This window comes from Pelmatolapia mariae, linkage group LG8, assembly GCF_036321145.2.
Source record: "Pelmatolapia mariae isolate MD_Pm_ZW linkage group LG8, Pm_UMD_F_2, whole genome shotgun sequence".
NCBI classification, from domain to species: Eukaryota; Metazoa; Chordata; class Actinopteri; order Cichliformes; family Cichlidae; genus Pelmatolapia; species Pelmatolapia mariae.
The window spans coordinates 8,756,798-8,779,234 of record NC_086234.1 but is presented as its reverse complement, the minus strand read 5'-3'; the positions used below and the strand labels follow the sequence as shown (position 1 = coordinate 8,779,234).

General features: G+C 39.4%; 2 protein-coding genes across 5 annotated transcripts in view; both read right to left on the bottom strand.

Annotated features, from left to right (window-relative positions):
- ttyh2 (tweety family member 2) overlaps positions 1-13,763 on the bottom strand; it is a 66,267-nt gene extending 52,504 nt beyond the window's left edge. For all 4 annotated transcript variants that reach the window (XM_063482697.1, XM_063482698.1, XM_063482699.1 and 1 more), the window contains exon 1: positions 13,321-13,763. In XM_063482697.1, coding sequence (XP_063338767.1) covers positions 13,321-13,449 — 129 coding nt within the window. In that variant the 5' untranslated portion in view covers positions 13,450-13,763. The remainder of the gene's footprint in view (positions 1-13,320) is intronic.
- Positions 13,764-14,665: 902 nt separating this feature from the next.
- On the bottom strand, positions 14,666-17,859 carry rpl38 (ribosomal protein L38). The gene is made up of 5 exons (XM_063481939.1): positions 17,790-17,859; positions 17,571-17,597; positions 16,896-16,956; positions 16,169-16,291; positions 14,666-14,740 (listed from the first exon to the last, which is right to left on the bottom strand). Exons 2-5 carry the CDS (start codon positions 17,571-17,573, stop codon positions 14,715-14,717), a joined length of 213 nt encoding a protein of 70 aa, XP_063338009.1. The 5' UTR covers positions 17,574-17,597; positions 17,790-17,859; the 3' UTR covers positions 14,666-14,714.
- Positions 17,860-22,437: the final 4,578 nt, after the last annotated feature.

Here is a 22,437-nt window from a genome sequence, read left to right as displayed (position 1 = left end):
TAAGGCCCGAGTTACACAGGCCTAGAAACCAGTTGGCAACCATCTAGAAACCACCGGCTACAAGGGAAAAATACCTATTCCCCAACTGCTCAGAGAGTGGTTGCTGGAGTTTGATGGCAGCAGCTGTGAAATTAATGGCCAAAGATTCAGTTAATGACCCTTCTTGAATGTTTGCTGGCAGTTGCTGCAACTTGCAAGTTGAAATTGGCCACAAATAGGTATACAGTGCTGAATCAATAACCTGCTAACAACTGCTTTGGGCACTAACAGATTGGCCCAGTCACTTATAGTTGCATGTAATGTGTGGATGATGTTACACAAGAAACATCATTAAACAGCTTGCATTGCCGTCATTATTCCACCATTTATACAGCTGTTGAGAATTTAAAAGCACCAGTCTTGACTAAAAGGTGACTTGAACATGGTAAAGATAGTACTGCAGATACCTATTGTGTGTGTGTAGAAAGTCTAAGCATGAATATAGCTTCTAAATTATGCCAACACTGAAGTGACTTAAACCTGCCACCAGATGGCAATAGCTGGGGTTCCAGATTTTTCCCATAGACTACAGACGTCTATGGGAAAATGGCTTTCTATCTGAACCTCTGTAAAAACATACCTACTGAGTTTATGGGCTCGGTCTCTAAATTTGGGCAATGTTGACAAAAAAATGGTTATATCACATTTTAAAATGGTTTTACTGCACACAGCCAATCACAAGTTGTTTTTCTTGTTTTTGTTTTTTTCCTAAAGCATATAGTTGGGGCTGGATTTCCATTTCAGTCACCTTTTTCACTCAACATGTGTTAATAGACCTCTCTGCACTGAATCATACTTGTAATCTGAGCCTGGTTCTGCCGGAGGTTTCTTCCAGTTAAAAGGGAGTTTTTCCTTCCCACTGTCACCAAAATGCTTGCTCATAGGGGGTCATATGATTGTTGGGTTTTTTCTCTGTATGTATTATTGTAGGGTCTATCTTACAATATAAAGTGCCTTGAGGCGACTGTTGTTGTGTTTTGGCGCTGTATAAATAAAATTGAATTGAACTGAAGTTTTTAGCTAATAAGCAAAGTCAGACCAGCCCTTCCTTGTCACATCTGTTTTTTGAAACCAAGATTGTGACAGCAGAAACACTAATCGGGCTTCAAAACCCGTGGGTGACATCATTATAGCTATGTCGATTTTTACACTGTCTGTAGTTGCATGGCATGTAGAATACATGTCAATAAGAGGGAAATATGGGTAACAGTAAAGATGCAAGGAGCAGAGGCAGTGAAGGTGGACAAATTTAAATACCCTGGGTAAATCATTTGAAGCAATGGACAGTGCACAAGAGAGGTAAGAAAAGGGTGCAGGCAGTGGGTCAGGATGAGTGTCAGGGGTGATTGTAACAAGCATAGCAGCAGGAGTGAAAAGGAAGGTTTACAAGATGGTAGAGAGACCTGCGATTATATGTTATTTGAAGACAGGAGGTCGAGCTGGAGGTGGCAGAATTAAATATGTTAATATTTTCAGTGGGAGTGATCCAGAGGGACAGGATTATAAATTAGTATGCCAGAGGGACAGCTCAGGGTGAGCAGTTTGGGAATAGTGGATATACAGGACAAAAAAAATTTGAATATAGATCTGCCAGGCAGGATGGAAAGAGACCACAAAATGGATTCATGGGTGTAGTGAAGGAGGGTTTGGTGTAAATGAGGAGGAGGCAAGAGATAGGTTCAGACTGAAGCAAATGATCTACTGTAGTGAACCCTAAGGGAACCAGATGAAAGAAGGGGAAAATGGTTGCATGGCTTACAGCAAGAAGCTCACAACCCCTCTCATGATTAGTACTGTAAAAAGTGCATTTACTTTCTAGCAGTAAATGTTACCGAGTGTTACCTGCTTACCTGTCAGAAAAATTCTAGCTAGCAGACATGGCTGCCAGCTGTTTGCAAGCTAACATCTGCTAGCCTCCTTGAAAAAAAGTTCTCACTAGCACAAATTATTTATATTTATATAAAAAAAAACTTTTTTTCCTATAATACATCAAGTTTGTGATGGTGTGGGAGCCAGTGACTCTGTTAACGTTGGCTCGAGCAGAAGAGCAGCACTGAGACAAGACACTCGGGAGCTAGCATAAATGTTAAATACTTTGCATTTTCACTGCAAATGAGTGAGTCCTTCACATAAAATCAGTCCACATGGCATTAAAGGGAACCAAGAGAGTAAGGTGAGGCTTCCTATTTTAGGCTATGCCACAATGCTTTCACACTTTGACCAAAAATAAAAGGCAATAGAAGAAAATGCTACATATAAAGAAGTTCTTTAAATGAAAATTTAGCACTTTGCAATTTCGCAGATGGTGTTGTATATGTGTTAATTGCTGTGCTCAGACAGATGGATGCGAGCGCTCACCAAGGTGAGACAAAGAGAGCTGGAGTGAGAGCGACATCTTAAAGCAGGGTGGAGTTTTTGAATGATGAGAGCTGGCATAAACTGGGTGTAATTGAGGTGAACACAGTAAATGAGATGGAGATGTGGGGGCGCAGGTGGAAAATATGAACAGAGGGGGATGGGTGGGAGACAGCTTTGGATTTTTCAACAGAGGAGAGAAAAGGGGGAAACTCCCGCTGAACGAACAAACACTAGGCCACCGGGCCCCTCTTATCGTCATGGTAACATGCAGGTTAGTTGTTGCCCTTGCAGCAGGGAGGGAAGACGAGTGAAAGGGCGAATTATCAGCCTATTTGAATTAAGCAGCATGTGACAGGCTTGGTTAAATTGCCATGCCTCTGTCTTGTGATTCCTATGCAGGCAGGCAATGCAGAAGAAGCAGAGAAAGTGACAGAATGAGAGGAGCACAAGCGATTATGTTTTTGTTGACAACAAAGTCAAAAAATATATAGGACTTAAAACGGAACTCATAAATGTATTGCTTTTAAAGCAGTTATAGCTGAGACAACACTGTCTGTCATTTCCTCTACTGTTCTTTCTTCTCAGTAGTAGGGTGCAAAAATAATAGCTTCTAAATTATGTAGCATCCATTCAGTAGCAGGACGCACAAAGACACACATAACCACACCGCAAACCCCATCCCGGAACCATCATCCCCAAGTACTCCAACCTTCCATTAAGTTTAAAAACACCATTTATCTTTTACTGACCAGAGTGTGCACACATTCACTCTTTGGTAAATTCAAATTGGCAGCTCCGACCACTTAACTGCTACCTAAATTAGGTTTGAGTAGTTCGCCATAAAAGCAGACTCAATATGTTAACACCCTTCTCCTTACTTGCTCACTGTAAACTCAAGAGGCCGTGCTGTCCGCTCTCTTTTGTTTCCTCCCAATTGTCCCTATAGACACGGGGGTGGGGTGAGCACGAGGCCGGAGGCAACGGCACAGGAAAGAAAGGAAGATCTAGCTGAGCGTAAAGGCAGTCCCGGAGAACTGCATAGCATGGGTGAGGGGGTTGGGGTTGGGGGGGGTTGCATAAAAAGAGGATGACAGAATGACGGAGGAATTGTTGTGGTAATGAAAAGAGTGAGGGTGCAGATGAGAAAAAGAACAAAATAGAGACAAAGAGAGGTGGTGCAGGCAAAGGCTGCCTGACAAAGTGTGTGTTTCCATGTGCGTGAATTCATAACAGGGGAGACAGCCGACAGAGATACCTCATCCTCACGGCTACCTCAAACACACTCTGTTACTCACTGCTCGGCCCAGTTTCTCTCCCATTACAATCCCATTGTAGATGGCCTTGCCTTGAGGCAGGAATGTTGCATAATAATGTGATTTTCCCAAAATCCAGTACAAGATATCATTGTTGAATGCCAAAAAAAGAATCTGCCCCAAAGAACGACGACTATACAAACTGCAGGGTAATACACTTAACACACAGTTAATATGGGCAGATTATTTTTAATTGAACTTTTGAACTATTTGTTACTCAGATATTCCGATGTGGCCCCTGTATGAACTTTAAACTGCCTGTAGCATATCCAATGCAAATTAGACGGCAAGTAAAGCCTATTAGATCTGTCTTTGAACATCTATATACTGAATTTGTAAGCAGTAATTCATTTGTTAATCAGACTCTAAAAAAATGAGTTCATCATTATTCTTTTATAAGAACCCACTAAAAAAAACTAGAACATGGCCGAACAGCATATTGAGAACAACTTTAGAAAGAATGGTTTGCAATTTAACCGCACTACAATTACAATCAACAAAATGGCCCATAACAGAGAATAAATAATAAACAAAGGCTTAGACACACGTTCTTGTTCAAATGGAGGACAAAGGGAGAAGTATAATGAAGCAGTAATAACCCGGGGGTAGAAATGACCCAAAGGGCACTGGCTGAGTCATTTATTCTCCCCCGAGCACCATCAAAGGTATGATGAAAGCCAGCACAGATGGGACAGTGAGATAAACGGACAGTGATGCTCTAATGACCTATCGCAAAGCCATGTGAGAAATATAACAAACAGACTTAAAGACAGCTGGCCAAGACAGAATGGTGTTATTGCTTTCTAACGTCAGATAATATGAAATACTGAAAATAACCCTCTGAATGCACTTACGACTCGAAGGATGCATAAATCAATACTGAGTGGATTCTATGCCGCTCCGGAGCATGTTCACGGTGCTTCGGTCTCAATCCAAGAGAGGGACTGTGGGAGGTTTAATGCAGGGATGCGGAAGTCTGCATTTACAGCTTCACAGTCAGCTCAACTTAATTTCACTGGAAGGACTCTGATTTACTAGAGAACATCTTTCCAAATATTCAGTGTCCTTGATGAGCACTCTCTGCCGCTTTGCTGGAGCATAACAAAGACAGACAAGAAACAGAGCACATAGAGGTCGTGCTATGTCAACACAGATGTAAACTCACAACTCCCTAAGTGTTATATGTGCCTTTTACTGAGCTCCCATTAAAAATGAATTTTTAATACACATAATTAATACATAGAAATGGAAAGCACCTCCATCTGTTAAAGTGCATCTGCTAAGCAGCCCTAAGTCATTTAACAGAGGAATTCCACAAACTTAGAGGAGCTCTAAATGCAACGCTAAGCGACGTGAAGTGTCTTCTGCAAGCACTGGAGCTCCACAGCAGGTGGCAGACAGCTGTGCGTAGGTTGGGAAGGCCTCCAGGCGCTGTGCACATCGCTTTGCAATACACTGAATTCGACAGTGGCCTGAATGGGCAGTGACATTACTTCAGCGTGATAGGGGTTAAATAGGTGTCAGGTCAGTTAGTGAAAAAAGAAGACATTTAAAAAGAAAAAGCTTCACTTTGAAATTCAAAGCTTGGTGGGCAACAGTAGCTGCTGTTGAATGTCACCAGAAAAGAGCTTTCTCTTTCACTTATTCTTTTAATGTTTCACTACCTTTCCCTTCTACACCCCAAAACTCCACAAGGGCTGGATCCTTCTCTCCTACAAAACAACACAACAGCAACTTTGTAAAAAGCTTAAATCCCACATCTTTAGATTCATGTCATCAAGTTTTTTTTATTGAACTTAAACTTAACAAACGTACTTTTAGTACTCCTCACAATTAGTAAAATTTACCTTTTATAATGACAGCCCTATGGCAAATTTTTCCCCATCATTTCTTTCTTTACTACATTTACCATTCTGCATGACATAGCACCTCACTTTTTCTATGACTCAAGACCACCATACCAGATTGAACTGAGGCAGCCAAGTGCCTTAAGAAATGCAAGCTGATATGGCAAAGAAGCAAAGTCCCCCACCCAAAGATCAATGAATGGTCCAACTCACTGTCTTCCTCCTTGCTTCTGCCTGTTCCACTCCGATACGTACTTGGATGCCCCGGAGACAAGGGCCCTTTCCAGCTCAGTGCATTCAGCTGAGCCTGCCCATGTTCACAGCCGGGATGCTATTAAGTCCCAGCAAGGTGACCCATGGGATAAGTATGAGAAGCGGGGGGGGGGGGGGGGGGGGGGGGGGGGGGGGGGGGTTCTGTTGTTAAACCATTGTTTCAAATCTATTACACTATGTTAGGGAAGTATTGACACTAGTATGGCTAACACAAACAATTAAAACCAAAGACCCACTGCAGTTCTACATTCAACCAGTTTTCTAATGCCTGCAGTGAGAGGAAGCAACTTTGAAGCAAATACTGGAGAAGCAAGAAAAAATGACAGAGGTTTTTATCCACTCCACGGCTCTTGATAACTTGATTATTAGCTGTCGCTACTTAGGTGGTATTTTGCACCATTGTTATGGTGAAACTAATATCAATGGTAGGTCTACTATATTGCAATAAAGTACCCCACAGAAACGTATTATTATAAAAAAAAAGCTGTATTGATGTATATCTATATTGTGCTGTCTTACTACCATAAACTGATGGTGTCTAAAGTTTTTTCCAATCCGTTTAATTTCACCGTTTCTGTTTTTTCTTTAAAAAGAAACCGTTGTGAATATTTTTCTAGTAAATGCTTCTTTAATAAACACTGCCATCCTGACCGGGACATCTTTGGAGTGAAGCAAAGCGCGTTATGTTTATTTCCTCTCTGAACCCAAAGCCAAACTGTTTCCTCGGGGAAGTCAGGGGTCATGATTTTGATTCCACACCATCACAACAAAGGAAACCCAACCCCCCCACCAGCTTACATGGAAGAGCGACATGAGAGGAATGTGGCTATGTGAATCCACGTCTCCCAATTCATACAGCTTTGGTGTACGGCCAAAGCTGTACGGCTTTTGATGCGACCTGCTGAAGGTTTCCTGTGTTGTATATCACTAACTAAAATTATAACACTAAGGAAATACAAAGAAAACCAAGTTTACAGCAGCACGGTTGGTCATCCGCTGCTGTCATATCCTGTTTAATCGTGGTTAGATCAGCATGAGGGCTTGAATATTACCTTATTAGTGCAGACCTAAGCCATACCATATAGTCAATCAGGTGATGCTAATCACTAGCTTCAAGCAGCATGGAGACAGTTTGGGGTTAATGACCTTCTGGAAACCCAGAGGGGACAGTGTAAGTTCTTTTCTCTTTGTCTATGCATGTCACTAACGAGGAATACATACATAGATGGCTGTGTAGCAAAAAAAGACAACCTACCAGAGAGACTGAGCTGAGGTGAATCACTGCTTTAACAATAAGGTTACACAATCATTCAGGCAAACGGGGAGAGGCTGAGATAAGACAAGGAGCATGGGAATTAAGAACGACAGATTTAAGATTGATTTTTTGAGGAGGCGGCAAAAGGAGTTGGTAAATTTCCAGTGCAATCAGAGTGACTGCGATAGCTGAACAGATAATGGATTTTCAGCTCTTGAAACGCATAATTTTTCATTTTCGATCACACGCACTAAACCCAGTTAACACAACAGTGCCATATAAGCGTTTAGCTGTAAAATCAGCTGCAAATCAGGAAAGTAGCTGCTTGAAACAACATCGTGTGAAGAGGGCTCACGTAAAAATGCAATCAAATCATTTTTTAACTATAAATTAGAAATATTCATAAATCTAGCAGTATAATGAGAATGTAATGGCTGTACTTTAATGGGAAATGCAGCTGCAGCACTTTCAAACTGAAGTATATGACTTGGAGAAAATGATAAAAAATACATATTTTATCCACAAAGACTGCACATAAGTTTCTCGGTCTTTATGATTAGCGGCTCTGACACGCAGCGCATTTATTTAAACTGGGAGGTTTTATGTCAATGAATAAAGATGGTGAGGTGAAGGAAATGCTGATGAATGACAACAGAAATAGCAAAGGTGACAAAAAACACCTGGAAAGTCTGAAAAACCAAGCATCATTTTTCAGACGCGATCTGTAAGAAAAGCCACTGATGCAGAGAAATGGGATGTATTAAAAGTTCTTGTTTGTGACCATAAATGAACGCTGTGTATGTGCCTAGGTCTTTACCCCATATCACTCTGAGCAATATGATAAAAGCCTTCAACAGAAGACTGTCTGAGGTGGGCTTTACGGGACGTGTCAATTTGTCTCAGACAAAAAGAGAAAAAAAGTCTATTTTTCTGTGCAGGAAACAGACAAAAGTTTTTTAACCATCCTTAATTGTGTAAATGTTTAGAACAAGAGCAAAGAAGACAAACATCTACCCTAAAATACAAAAGCTTCCCTGAACTCTTTGTACCATAACAGGCATAACACCACATGAGACTAGTATCTAACTGTCAACAGTAAAGAACATGACAGATTTCCTGCAGGGGCTGCATACATTTTTCAACACATTTCTGTGCTTGACTGAGCGTACACGAGCATAAATCCACATTCTTCACAGTAATTACTGTTACTGAACAGCTGATAAGAGGAAAATATTTAATTTTCACAAAAAAACACGAACATGCTGCCTGTGTCTTCCCAGAGTCTCATGACCAACTCAAAATTGGTTCAAGTAATGCCTGAGTTAATTACTTCGGTAATCAGCCAAACATCTGCTTTTCTTTTGATGTACAGTACTACGCAAACGCCTTGAACCACCCCTCATTTCTTTATATTTTTCTTCCAAGGAGCCAGAATGTCTTGTAATGTTTTAAAGTCGTCTTGAGCAATAGTTCTCCTTGTTTCCTGAAGGTCTTTCAAAGTTTTTCTTTGGACAGTTTTCTTTGGCTGGTTTATCACAGATTCTCAGTCCAGTTCTTGTACCTGACCATCTTCAGAGGAATTATTATTATCATTGTTGTTTGTTTGTGTGCTAAAACTGATCTTAACTCAGATCTATGAATCACTTAAGCATAAAAACACACCAAACTCCGGGGAAGAACCAATGCTGTGTCTAAATATAACAGGCAACTTAGCAACCAACCAATTATAAATGTTTCTACACACTGTTACAAGCAGCCTGCTACAAAAAATTGTTTCAATTTCTTTAGTTGAATCTACAACAAATGTCAAAGATAATAGTTTGACTGGCATGAAAAGTATTTTTGCACCAACAACAGCAACAATGAGCTGAATTAGCTGAAGATGAACAGCACCTGAAAGTCATGAAATGCGAGTACTACAATCCTGATCAGATTTTGATCCACCATGCAATACCATCTGGAAAGTATCTGAATGTTAACAGCTTCATTCTTCACCATGACAAACACACTGCCAGAGCAGTAAAAGCATATCTGGGCAGAAAATCACACATTAGAACTCTATCAGTCATGGATTGGCCTCCTCAGAGCCCAGACTTCAACATCATCGAAGCAGTGTGGGATCATCTTGACAGAGAACAGAACAAGAGGCAGCCAAAAACCCAAGAAGAGCTTTAAATGTCTTTAAAGAATCCTTGAGAACTATTCCTGAAGACTAATTAAAGCTTGTAAGATTGTCAGATTGTGGTGAAGAATAAATGTGATCCTACGAAATATCCACTGTCATAGAATTGTACAAACTCTATTTTTGTCTTATATTCTGTATTTCCACACGTTGGCATATGTTTCAACAAATCACTGCACCTATTCCCCATTCTACTCGCAAAATATAAAGAAATTACGAATGGCTCAAGACTTTTGCGCAGAGCTGTATACTGTACAGTAACTAATCTGCCTACATTTTATTTGTTTGTTGTTTTATTTTAATTTGCATAATAAGAGAGTTCTGTCTCCCAGTTGGCTGCTCTAGCCAGTAATGCACAATTACACTCCCACATTGTCAGCAGAACATTAAAAATACACTTCCACCTTGGCTCAAGATTTTTGCACAGCACAGTAAGTGCCAGTGCAAATGTAGGACTACCTAAACATATATATTAAAAACTTCAAGTAAACAGAAGCACAAATGACTATTGTTCTGAAAGTCTTATTTTAGTATTACACTCTATCATTTTGTTAATGAGAGACTTAATAGCAAATTAGTTTTAGTGACTCTGGCTGCTTAAAAGGGAGGAGAGCACATTGGTGGGATGACTGGAGCATGTGATCCAGTGATCCATGTGATCTGTACCAGTAATTTATTTGGCATAAATATGTTTATGTTTGATTCACAAAGCAGGAAATGGAGAAAAGAAAGGAGAAGTCAGATAGACTAGGACCTTCTGACCTACACATAACGTCTGGCTCAACACACACACACACATACATTCAAAAATACAGGAACAAAAAAAATTAGGCCTCCAACTCTGTCCTACTTTTGGGTAAGCCTTTTCAGTTTTTTGCCCTCTTTATATCCCCCAGGCCTCGGGACAGGAAGAGCAGAGAAATCCATTTTCTACATCAGACACTGGCTGAGAAAGACTGAGCAAATTGCTGAGCAGATCAGCAGTTTGTCTCTCAAGCATGTGCGTGCCCAAAACAAACATAAGTGATGGATGTCAGTTGCTCACGAGGTCAGCATGCTTAAAATGAATGCTAGCTGGACTGACGAGAAGAAAAAAAACAGTTCAACAATCACGCCCACTCCATGCAGTAATTGACCAACTGAGTGCAGGTCTGAAAGTAGGCCCTGGGAGCAAGGTTTAAACACTTTTACCTTTAAAGCAGTCACTCAACGGATCCTCTGCATAGTTTTCAAGCTTACTCAACCCTCAACTCTGCAGCACTAGATGAGATTTTCCAAAATATCTCAGTAAAATAAAAAAGAATAGCTTGATTAAGGTCAGAAGACAGAAATTAGAGGCACTCCAGGCAGATGATTCAGCTTACAGACATTCCTTTACTGACAACAGCAGTAGTAGATTCCTACCACACACACACACACACACACACATGCAGATGCAGATAAAGAACAATGAAATATAGCATCGCCTCACATCCCTTCACATTCCCTGGCCCGAAGCCAGAACGGGACTTCACCAGGATTGCCCACAGTACAACTAACCAATTACAAATCCTCTGACAAAGCATGTGGTCTGCTTTAAGAAGCATGGCTCAGCTGCTCAATGCTACCCCATCTACAACAGAAAATGTCAACTCAGCAACTCGTTAACAAAAGAATCAACTCACCACCACATAACTCAATTAAAGTGTAATTTTTATCCCATTAAACTGTTAAATGCTGTAAAAGTATCAACTGCACTAAATCACCCCAGATATCACAGCGTACTGTAGTTTTATAAAACAGGACACTATAAGTTAATTCACAGCTTTTACTGTGTTAATACTGACCATGTTAATACATTATACTTCACTAGCAACCTTAACACTCTTCCTAAATACTATAAGCATAATTCACAGCTTGGCGACTATTCAGGACACCCAAGATCCATGTTATCAGTGTTATTCTCAGTAACTCATTAATTGATTACATGCACAGCACATGAACACGGCTTCTAATTCAGGCAAAACAGGGGGTGGTGATCTGAATGAAGCTCAACAGTTCATAAAGGAAAAGGAATATAATGCCCTAAGTAGCCTGGCATGTGCCTGAAATTGCGTCATTTGCTGTGGTGCTTTACAGTACATTGTTTTACATGCTGAGACCATTAAAGCCTCGACAATAGAAAGCAGGAGCATGGTTTAGTCAGATAGAGTGTGGTGGGAGAAAGAAGATTCGCACAGAACAAGTAAGGTTGATGGATGCAGTGGTGGGGATTTCCTACCCCAGACTGACTGACTGCCTGTGGCTGACAGTATTCTCAGTGGGAATTGCTTTTCACCTGCTGAGACTCACCACCTTCTCTTCCTGCACCCCGTCGCTCCGGCTGTATTTCCACAATGCAACCGAGGGCGGCACAGGGCAGCATGAGGAAAAAAGGCAATCTGCCTCTCTTTGCCTCATTTGGAGTCTTCCTCAACATGAGTGAAAAAATATACTCTATATCTTGCAAAGACAGAATGCATCAAAACCAAAATGAATGCAATGGTATCAGTGAATATGTGGTCTCTCCTTTTCTATTGTTAAAGTCCTGAAAGGCTCAAGCACAGGGACTCAACACATCATGAAGAGAGTTTTTTTAGGCTTGATTCTTCTCTTGATACTTTTCCAACAGAAAAGGAGGGACCCTAAGTTGCTTCCTATCTGTGCTGATAGGTAACTGTTGACAATGTCAGCGTTATAGTTATAGTACAGAGGGGGTCCCCCTTGGGTCTGAGGGATGGGAATTTCATCATCAGTGGGGTGAAACAAGTGAATGAAGCACCCACCAAAAACATCACAAGGTGGAAAAATAACCTTGCTCTTATTGTCCCCACTTAGAATAAGTAAGACTTTTTTTCCCCTTCTATCTCTGTTTTTGATCACCCCCAACTGAAGAGGTGCTATGACTAAAATCCTCCTTTAAATTCCAGGAAACTTGTGATCATGTGTTAACACAGAAATAAGAAGGAAATATGAATCATAGCCACATTAAATCTGGCGTGACTAGTATTGGCTTATGAAAGAATGCACCCATTTGCGATTCACTAATGGTGACTATGTGATAATGACTCCCACTTGCCTTATTTCACTGCTGAAATTAAACGCTTGAAAATCATTATAAGGCTCTGACTGTCTCAGACACCTGAACTCACTCTGGAGACCAGTGTGCTAGGATGCTGCAGCGATGAACTTAAATGCCATCACTTCTCAGGATGACTACTTGCACTGACAGAGGCAGAACTGTAACCTTGAAAAATTCAACAGTTAAATAATGAAACATTCATGGAACATGACATGTGTTCACAAGCAGGTCATTAGTCATCCAAAAGTTGATCCCAACCCTCTTCAGTGCTGTGTGAAATGGTCCTGTCACCACCTCTGGAGTTGGGTGGGAATCACTTTGACTCCCATGGGTGATCTATGCCAGCATTATCCCACAAGTGTGCTTCCTCTCTCTGTCTCTCCAGCACACACAGATAAAAGATTAGCTCATTTTAAAAGCTGCAACAGTAGATCCAAGCAGTGTTTGGGAGATGTCCTGTGCTGCATTTTCTCTTTCTAAGGTTTTCTGAAGTAATGATGATGATGCTTTGTTAGTGTGTTTGCTGAAGAGCAATTGCTGCTTTCAGAACGATGACTGCAATTACAATACATAAACAGCATTTTGAGTTGGTTCTCATGTCAATGGCAAAGTAAAGATGCTTCAGTGTGATTTCACTGGAGCTGACTAGGTTACGTACAGGGACATTATGGCCCACTTTTGTCATCAATAATACAATGCAGTGTGACTCTTGAGGGTAGCAGAGGGGATAGTGATAGCAAACAGACCACAACTGATTCTAGTGAAACAACAGCAATATCAGACAAATTGATCATACTGTGGGTTGGTTTTGGGACAATGTGTTAAAATAGTATTATAAACTCTTTATTAAGTGTCATTCCAGAAACCTAGAGACATATTATGCCCCAGTTTTTAAGCGTCTATAACTAGGCTTCTGGTAAAGAGCCATATGTCCCATATCCCTCTCCACTGACCTGCTGGTAGTTCTCATCTTCAGGCTGGAAGGTCTTATCAATGGGCTGAAACCTCAGATTGATATGAGGAAAATTGTGTAGCCAGTAAGTCCACCACGGCGCAATGTAATCCACACGATCCGAAGACATCACTGCCCGGAGAAAAAGTTAGGCTTCAGCCTAAATTAGCCTCTCAGTAGTAAAGCAGGCAGTTTCTTCCGCTGCCGGATATTTTAATCAAGTCGCACATTAAACAAAGGCAACGATAAAAGCATGCTCGGTTGTGGAAACACACTCGACCACACATGAGAGGTGGGGAAAGTCCTGCAAAGGTAAAAGTGTGATTGCAAAGTGAGATCCGGTTAGGATTTTTCCAGAGAAAGACCAATAATCACTCTGCGTCCATGTTTCCGTTCCTGTGGACCCACAGATACTATCCGACCGACAGCTGCTCCACACAAACAGCAGACAACACAGTCAGCAGCGTGAACGCGCACTTATAGTAGGCGCAGGACACCAGGGGGTGAGGGGGCGCGCACATTCGCTTTCGTAAATGGTTTCGGAACATTAGTCTGGTAGCACATAAGTACAACTAATTAATTAAATACACAATGTCAGTGTATTGTAACATCAGCTACATCGATTTTTCTTTTTTTTAATTAACGGCCCCTTTATTCTCTGGTAAATAAGCAACAGCGGTGCCACCTAGTGTTCAATTAAGCCAATTACACAACATGCAGCCCGTGAGAGCAGCTGGTGGGTTATTTTTAAAGTGGCTTATATTAACATTTTGTATATTTGTATTTTCTGGTGTACTTCAGCTACAGATGCAGCAAATTTAGATGCTAAAATAATATTTGCTGTATTCATGAGCAGATTACTTATATTTACTTATAAAACTTTGCTGTAATTAAACTAAGTGAAACTGAACCAGATTCAGCCCAGCTGTCAAATAGCTGACTGTGCTGGTTATATGACTTTATCACTTTAAATGTTTCCAAAATTAATTTTATAGCCCTTAAAATTTAGAAGTTTACATTTTCTGGGAAAACACTTATTAGTCCCCACCCCCTCAAATTTCACCTCTCATTGATTTAATTTTCTTTTAGCCTTAAACAAAAATAAAAGAAATAAAAAAAAAGTGTGGCTATATGTTGATGCAGACATTGTAACCAAGCAGTCAGTGAAAACCTCTACAAAGATGAAGCTGAAGAAAACAATCAACATCTACAAAGGATGCATTTTATTATTTCCCCCCAAATTGTGCTATAAAGTCATTGCTCCTCATTTCAGATCAAATGCTCCAATGTCCATGTCACACTTGTGGATTATGGTATAACAACACAACAAAACACAGAAGTCAAAGTGATTTTTTCCCCCCAGTTTTTTATTACAATTATCTGTACATCACGGATTTACTTCAGCTCCTTCACAGCCAGACCTGTAGAGAACGAAAGACAAAAGATTAGAAATATTCAGATACACACTTGTTAAACAATCTTTAAAAACACAAAGTGGGAAAATACATTTGAGGCATCACACAAAGTAGTAAGGAGTATTTATATTTTCATCAAAATTCCTCCACTTACACCAGGTGTCACACGTGACCTTTACAGGGTAAGTTATTAACAATTATCATACCGGCAGTATTAAGAAGACTGCAGACTGCCACCAACACGAGTGAGAGCAAACTGCAAAGAACCAGTTAATGTGGATCTGCTCTTTGAAGAGCATGAAAGTTTCTGTGGCGATTAGAATGTAATTCAGGTTTGTTTTTTTTGTTTTTTTAAGAGCTTGCGTTTCAATACCAGTTTGTCCTAACAGCTAAAGCATGACGTGTTACAGAAAAGCAGAGCAGAGGATAAAATGCTAGCTTAATCAAAGTATTACAGTTTTTAAAGAAATAATTCTTCAAAAAAACTAACCTAAACCCTGATATGCAGCAGAAAATAGATATTATTAATTTTAAAATGAATTCATTTGTCTAAAAATGGCTCCTCTGCCATTATTAGGCAAACGTCTTAGCTACAGGTTTTATGGTGCAATTCCACCATACACAGACTATTAGGCACTAACTGCAATGTCTAGACAGGCTGCAATCAAATATGAAAACATCTGAAAACCAACCAGACAGAGCAAAGGAACACAACATAAGTTGGGAAAGCTCTGCTGTAGCAATCAATTTCTTTCGTTCTCTTTGTTATCAGACTATTTCTTTGCAGTATTGCACCCTGCTCACAATTTGGGGCACTTAAGTATCAGAACCTTCTGTTCTACACATTGTAAACAGAGAATCTGCAGCTGTGCTTTACACACTGAAAAGTTCAGGTCATTTTCCACGATAACCAGATATCATTAATACATGTGCACACAGATATTTTAAATGCTAAAGATTCCAGACATTTGTTAATGCAATTAACTACATTTTATACGGTTGCTTCCAAATATGATGAAGCAGACAATTACTGTGGGCCAATAAAAGCACTAAAGTCCCAGAATATCAAAAAGCTTAACTGTATTTTTATGAATGTTCTTAAAAAATGGTTTATTCTTTAACACTGCATACTTTTAAAAGGGCACACTGTGACTGCAGCCAAAAGAAACAAACCATTAACAATAACTGAACCATAATGTCTCAATAAGTAAGTTAACTTAAAGGGATCCAGCAGCATTAAAAATCTTCAACCCAAAGGTTGTCCAAAACTGTACAGAGTAGTATATGTGCACATATCTTTAAATCAGTGCAATAAAAGATTTAGTCTGTTTGAGTCATTTTAATTCAAAGCCCTTAAATCTACTTGATAAAAATCAAGAGTACATTTGCCAGACAGCTGTGTTCACTTTACATGCCACCTCTCTTATTACTCACCTGGGGGTAGGGACTGTTTGAGCTTCTCAGCCTTCTCCTTGTCTGTGATGACCAGGGTGTACAGGTACCTGCTGCAGCGCACCTTGAACTTAACATTGTCCTTGTTCTTCTTGATCTTTACGGCTAAAGGAGGACAGACAAAGCTGTGTTAGCGACAACTCTCTTCAAAAGTCAACTCAAACAGATAATTATTTCTCAAGTCAAACTAACAATAATAGGTGAGAGGAGCTTTAGTTTAATGCTTTCTTCTACTGGATATGCTAAAAAAAACAGTGTTCAGAACAAGTTTTTTCATGCCTCAAAAACTGGCTTGTGGGAGATGACTACATATACAACTATGAATGGTCTGTATTTAAATAACTTAAGACAACACTGAATAACTGCAACAAGCCTGCCAATTACTAAACATTTTAAATAAATTTCACCACAATTAAATATTTATCACAGGCCTGGTGATTTTGCTTTGGGGGAAGACCAAAATCTAATTGATGAGCACTTTAATTTAGAGGTAAATATAGGAACGAGAACCCCCCCAAAAAGCAACATTATGTTTCTAGAGGTTTAAACTTGTTTTTCAACACCTTCAGCAGACTTACAAAAGTGCATTTCAATTTACAATGTTCGCACAGAGCCGTCTGTGGCAAGCTGTCACCCACACATTCTGTGCCAAGAAGCTTAACATTTCTAGTTTTTAAACATTAAAATATTACGTCTGTGTGCATCTTACACTTGGCATCCTTCCTCCTGGCTGTCAGCAGGAAATCTTTGATTTCTTCTATCTTGCGAGGCTATAAATAAACAGAGCAGAAATGATCAGTCAGAGCATCAAACTTCACATGCTGATAATGAATCGCTAGCGAGTGTTAGTGGACCGGTGGAACTGAGGTTCCCGTTATAGAGTCGAAACCTAGCACTTGGTCCATCATTATTCTCGCAAGAGTGTGAATGCATCTCGGGCACATCAGCCTGAGATGTTTGGACTTCTTGCTGTGAGCTAAAAACTCTTTTGGTAGGTAGGGTAGGATATTGCTAATTGTCAGGCACCCTGTGGCTAAGTCAGAGCTGTAGTACTGTAGAAAAGGCGCAGCCATGATTTCAGTGCATTTAGCTACTTTCAAGCCATTCAGTTCTAATTAAAATAACAAATAAAAAAACCAATTTCCTATAGGTATTGACTCATGTGTCATTCCTCAACAAACTGCAGCCGGGTGGCCCAGCTTAGCCCCTGAGCGGCATTTTGCTAATGCTAATAGCTAGTGCTAGCTACTTTTACAACAACTACCGACCATTAACTGAACAGCAAACGGATTTTAAGTAACAACATACACGTATACATGACATATAACCTTATTAAGCACAAATAATAAGCAACTAATAGATTAAAATTAGATTCAATCCTTACCATGCTGCCGTGTCAGCGGACTGGACGCTGCGGAAGAGAGAGATCGAGTTAGCTATACAGACGATAATCAATGTACTAAAAATAAAATTTCTATCTAATCTTCTACCAACGGAATGAAATAATTATAATTTAGCAAAAGTTGAGTTATAATTGTTGCTGACAAAGAGGATGGATGATGATTAAAATTGTCATTATATTTGTGGTGCAACATGAACTTACTCAGTCGGCCAGAGAGGGGATGAAAAAGGGGCGGGACTTCCGGTTGATAACGCCTTTATATGACACTACGGCAACTACCAAGGGCCAAGACGAAAAGCGAATCGAATATTGATACAGGAGCCCAGTTTTGCCGAATTTTAAAAGCGTTTGTGTGCCGCATGAACCCCAAAGATCTTGTTTTATAGACTTATTACCATATATTGAATATTACACTTAATATAACCCAGCCAAGCATATACTGGTGAATGATATAAAAATGTATCTATGTCTTTATTTCCCAAAACAAGACAAGTGCCATTTTCTTTTTCCAGCAGGACTTTGCATCTGCCCACAATAACAAAGCTGCTACTAAAGAGTTTTCTGGCCATGATATTACTTGGCTTGATTGGCCAGGTAACTCACCTCAATTAAAACTCATAGAGGCTCTATAGGTTATTGTCAAGAAAGCTGAAGGTGGCAAAGTAATTGTTGGTTTTATTAGCCAAGAAAGTGAATTGAATTTACCAAAATGAAAAAAAAAATGGCAAAAACCCATCATACCTCAAACAGGTTTCCCATGCAAGAGTATAAATAAGCTTATAAAACTGCATGTACATAGATTTTAATATCTATCCTCTAATAATTCACTGTTGTACTGTGCACAGTTCATTTAAGCCTGGTGAATGTCAGTGATTTGTTGCCTATCACACAGAACCACAATATGAATTTATTAATTTGCTGCTCAACTGCACACAGATTATACACATTAGCCCTTTTCATGAATACAACATGCATCACACAGGACATAATGTGCTGAGAATTCCTCACAGGCCGGTAAAGCGCATTATGTATGAAGGTTATTCCTCACCCTCTGTGTGACCCTTTTGTTATCCAGCAGATCACACACTGTGTTTCACTGCGCACTTTCAGCCAAGTATGAATAAGCTTTGATGGATGCACTATAGCGTGCCCACGTGGTCTCTGAATAGAAACACTGGCCAGGACCAGTGTGTGGAAGAAATTATGTTTGCGCTGCCAGAAGAAAGCCATATCTCCTCCAAGATGCTGACATGATCACACTAGGTCTCTGCAGTCCTGACACTGACCTGGAACATGCATTGTGTTTATCACTTCAGGAGCAGAATGTTGTAATGCTCATGCATTCATTTACTTCTAATTATGTAAAGTAAAACTGAAATTAGGATTTTGAAATTCAGTTCTAAAATAAAAACACAGAATAGATGTTTATTTAAGTTTAATCTCCCTAGAAGTTGCCAGGGATTTTTTCTGTACCTAAAAATGTATTTTCCACCTGTAATAGTGGTCAACCCTTTATTCAATACCTTTGAGATTAGAGAAAAATTGTGAACACAGTGATCCAGTCAAGTGTCAAGAAAAATATTTCTTGTGTATCAGTTAAAAAAAAAAACTTTCATTTTCTACTGAGCACCTCAAAGCCCCTCAGTCACACCAAAGAAAGCTGCAATCCACTACCCTGCATAAATGTTAAATGTTCAATAACTTCTCAACGCTGCTAGGAAAATAACTTACAAACTTTCATGGGAAAATAAATCGAATCAAACTCAGTATTTCTTTTTCTTTTTTTGTCCAAAATGACATACAAATAGAAACTTCAATGGTCTGAAATTACCCTGTTTACTATATGGACAAATATCAAGCAGAAAAGGACAGAATTTCCCGGCCACATACCGTATCACTGAGCTGATTCAAAAGTCAGCCATCACTTCATAACTTCCATTCAGAGTCCTTACTGTATGGACAGATTAAATGTTTTCATAAGTGACTCTTCCATAAACTGGATTTTACCAAGCAAAAGAAATAATTGTATAACTCAAAATGCAAGGGTGAAAGTAAACTTCATGTTTTAATACGTTTTTTTCTCTCTCTATTTTTTTTTTTCAATAAAGATGCATTCACACAGCAAGTCGCTTCAGAGCCCCAGATTTGTCTAACAGTTCAAGGTCAGGCAGACTGTGGGTGAGGAAATATTGCAGTCTATAACGGGAGATGATAAGGAACCAAATAAGACTGTATTTAATCCAATTAGAGATTTCCTTTCACTACTGAAATAGTTCGCTCACTTCAAATTGAGTTGTGAACTGTGAATGTTCTGCCTCTGTCTATCTGTTCATCTGTTCTAATACGTCTTTCTAGCCCTTTCTCTCATTCTCATCTTAAACCGTAGATACAGAGAAGCCGTTAACCCGGAGGTCATTTTTAAAGCAAGTAGGCAACAGGCATTATATCCTCTTGTATGGCTGAGTTTTCAAACGCAGTTCAGGGCCAAGCATTGCGAGAGAACTGAATGTTTTTTGAGAAGGGTGGGAAAAATTACATGTATGTAAGCTGTCATCCCTGTTGGACAACATCTCCCACCCCATGCATGAGACTGTGACAACACTGAGCAGCTCCTTCAGTGGGAGACTGCGGCACCCACGGTGTGGGACGGAGAGATTTCGCAGGTCTTTCCTCCCCACTGCTGTCAGACTCCACAACAAAGACTTTAACTGATCAAACACACACATCCACAAATGTGCAATAACACTAATGTGCAATAATCTTTTCTGGCATCGTTGTATTTTTACTCAGTTGTATATAGCATTTGTATTCTCTTTTTATCTTATTGTATATTTTATTCTATTTTATTCTACTGTATATAGTATTTTATTTTATTCTATTCTGTACAGTTGTGTACTGTATTTATTCTTATTTTATTTTATTCTAATTTTTGCTTCATAACTTTTGCACTGTCCACTTCCTGCTGTGACAAAACAAATTTCCCACGTGTGGGACTAATAAAGGTTATCTTATCTTATCTTATCTTATAATACAATTTGCTTCCTGAAAAACTGCTGTGTTGGGCTTTTGTGTTATACGCTCTGGCAGGTATTTCTTTGGTTTCAGACTTACAGTAAATTTAAAAAAAAAAAAAAAGAGGGAGAGAGAGCAAAAAAGTAAAAGATTTGCTTGAGACATCTCTGAAACCGCACACATTACAACCAACCTGCTGACTTATGAGTTCAGTTATCTCTTGCAGTCAAGACAGATAAACCCAATGGGTGTCAGAATAATAAGCCTTTAAGTATATAAATGGTTCACAGTGAAGAAATTCCCATCTATTATCCTTACAACCTGACAAAAATAATTCTATGTATTTCTACAGCAGTAGAGCACAGTTAATGAGCCAATCCTGCGATGGTGAGGTGTGAAACACATTTCTGCTCAGTGGGTGTCAATTTACTTTACCTTCTTATGTTCAAGGCAATGTTTGGCTTTGTAATTTATTATGTATGTGCTTTGTTTCAGAGGAAATGGTAGTGGCGACATACTCCAGCAGTACATATTCCCCATAGTTGTCTTACCTGGAAGTGAGTTTATTAATGCACTGAACTGTATTCAAGTTTAAAATGCAATGATCTTTTTGAATTATTTAAACCCAGAGCTGTGCACAAGCCAAGGATATTTGGTCAGTGACGCTTGGAGTGACACCTCAGTCTGTTTCCATTGCTCTGACTTGGCGTTAATTCATAAAGACAGGAAACACCTCACCGGCCATTTTTAATTAACCTACTATCTACCTGTCTGCCCGTGTTCACAGGCCATATCCACCCAGATTCTCAATCAGCGCTTGCACTATTGGAGATGTTTCACTCAGGGTTTTAAATTTTCACGAGTCTCTTGTCAGTCAAGTCGGAGATGGAGTGCAGTTTGTTTCAGCAAGTGTTTTTAGTGAGGGGGCTCAGTGACTCTGCAGCAGATACTGGTTGGAGAACTACACGGACACTACACAGTACAAGCTTTGTCCCACATCTGTGTTGTTTTGTGTACTTGTTTGCAGTCCCAAACCATTTTTCCACAGCGGAAAAGGAACTAAAAACAGTTTATCTCAGCAAGGATTTCTACTCCTTGCTGCTGACAAGATAATACACCATTTTTTTTTCAACTGACAGCCAGTCACTCTGCTCCTTGGGAAGCTGAGGAGATGTAAGAGTACAAGACTCATTCTGTAGCTTCAGTAAAATGATGTTCGTGCCATTCACAGGAAAGATCATAAAAAGGTGTCCTTGTTGAGGAACTGGTGTATAGAAAATATGAAAGGTGATACACAGATGGACAAAGTGTAGTTTGTCTTGTTATACATTGTACCGTTAGTGCTTTAGTTTAAATAGCATTACACTTTAGTGGACAAGACTCAGAAAAAACACAAAAAACTTAGTGATCAGGAAACATTTCATGCTTTTCGTGTGCTGCATAAAAATGTGTTTGCAGATAAACAAATTCTTAATTAGACCTGATATGAACCTGATTATTATAACTCTTCATCTTTATTTATTTCATGTTTAATTTTTCAACTGAAATTACTGTAATTTAAACCTTTTTTTTAAAGATACATTTTTACCCCTTTGCTGCTTTATCTGTTATTATACGGACACATTTGTTTCATCTTTGTTAAATATTATTTCAATTTCTTTCTTCTCTCTTGACTTGCTCATGAACAATGAAAATCAATAGACTTATCTGGGATTTGTATGCTCTAAAAAGCACCGACAGCATCAATTACGCATTATTTCTCAGCTGCCATCTCTGACCCCACAGATGTAACGCGCACGTCATGCATCATCATTTCAAAATAATAATAAGTTCTTTA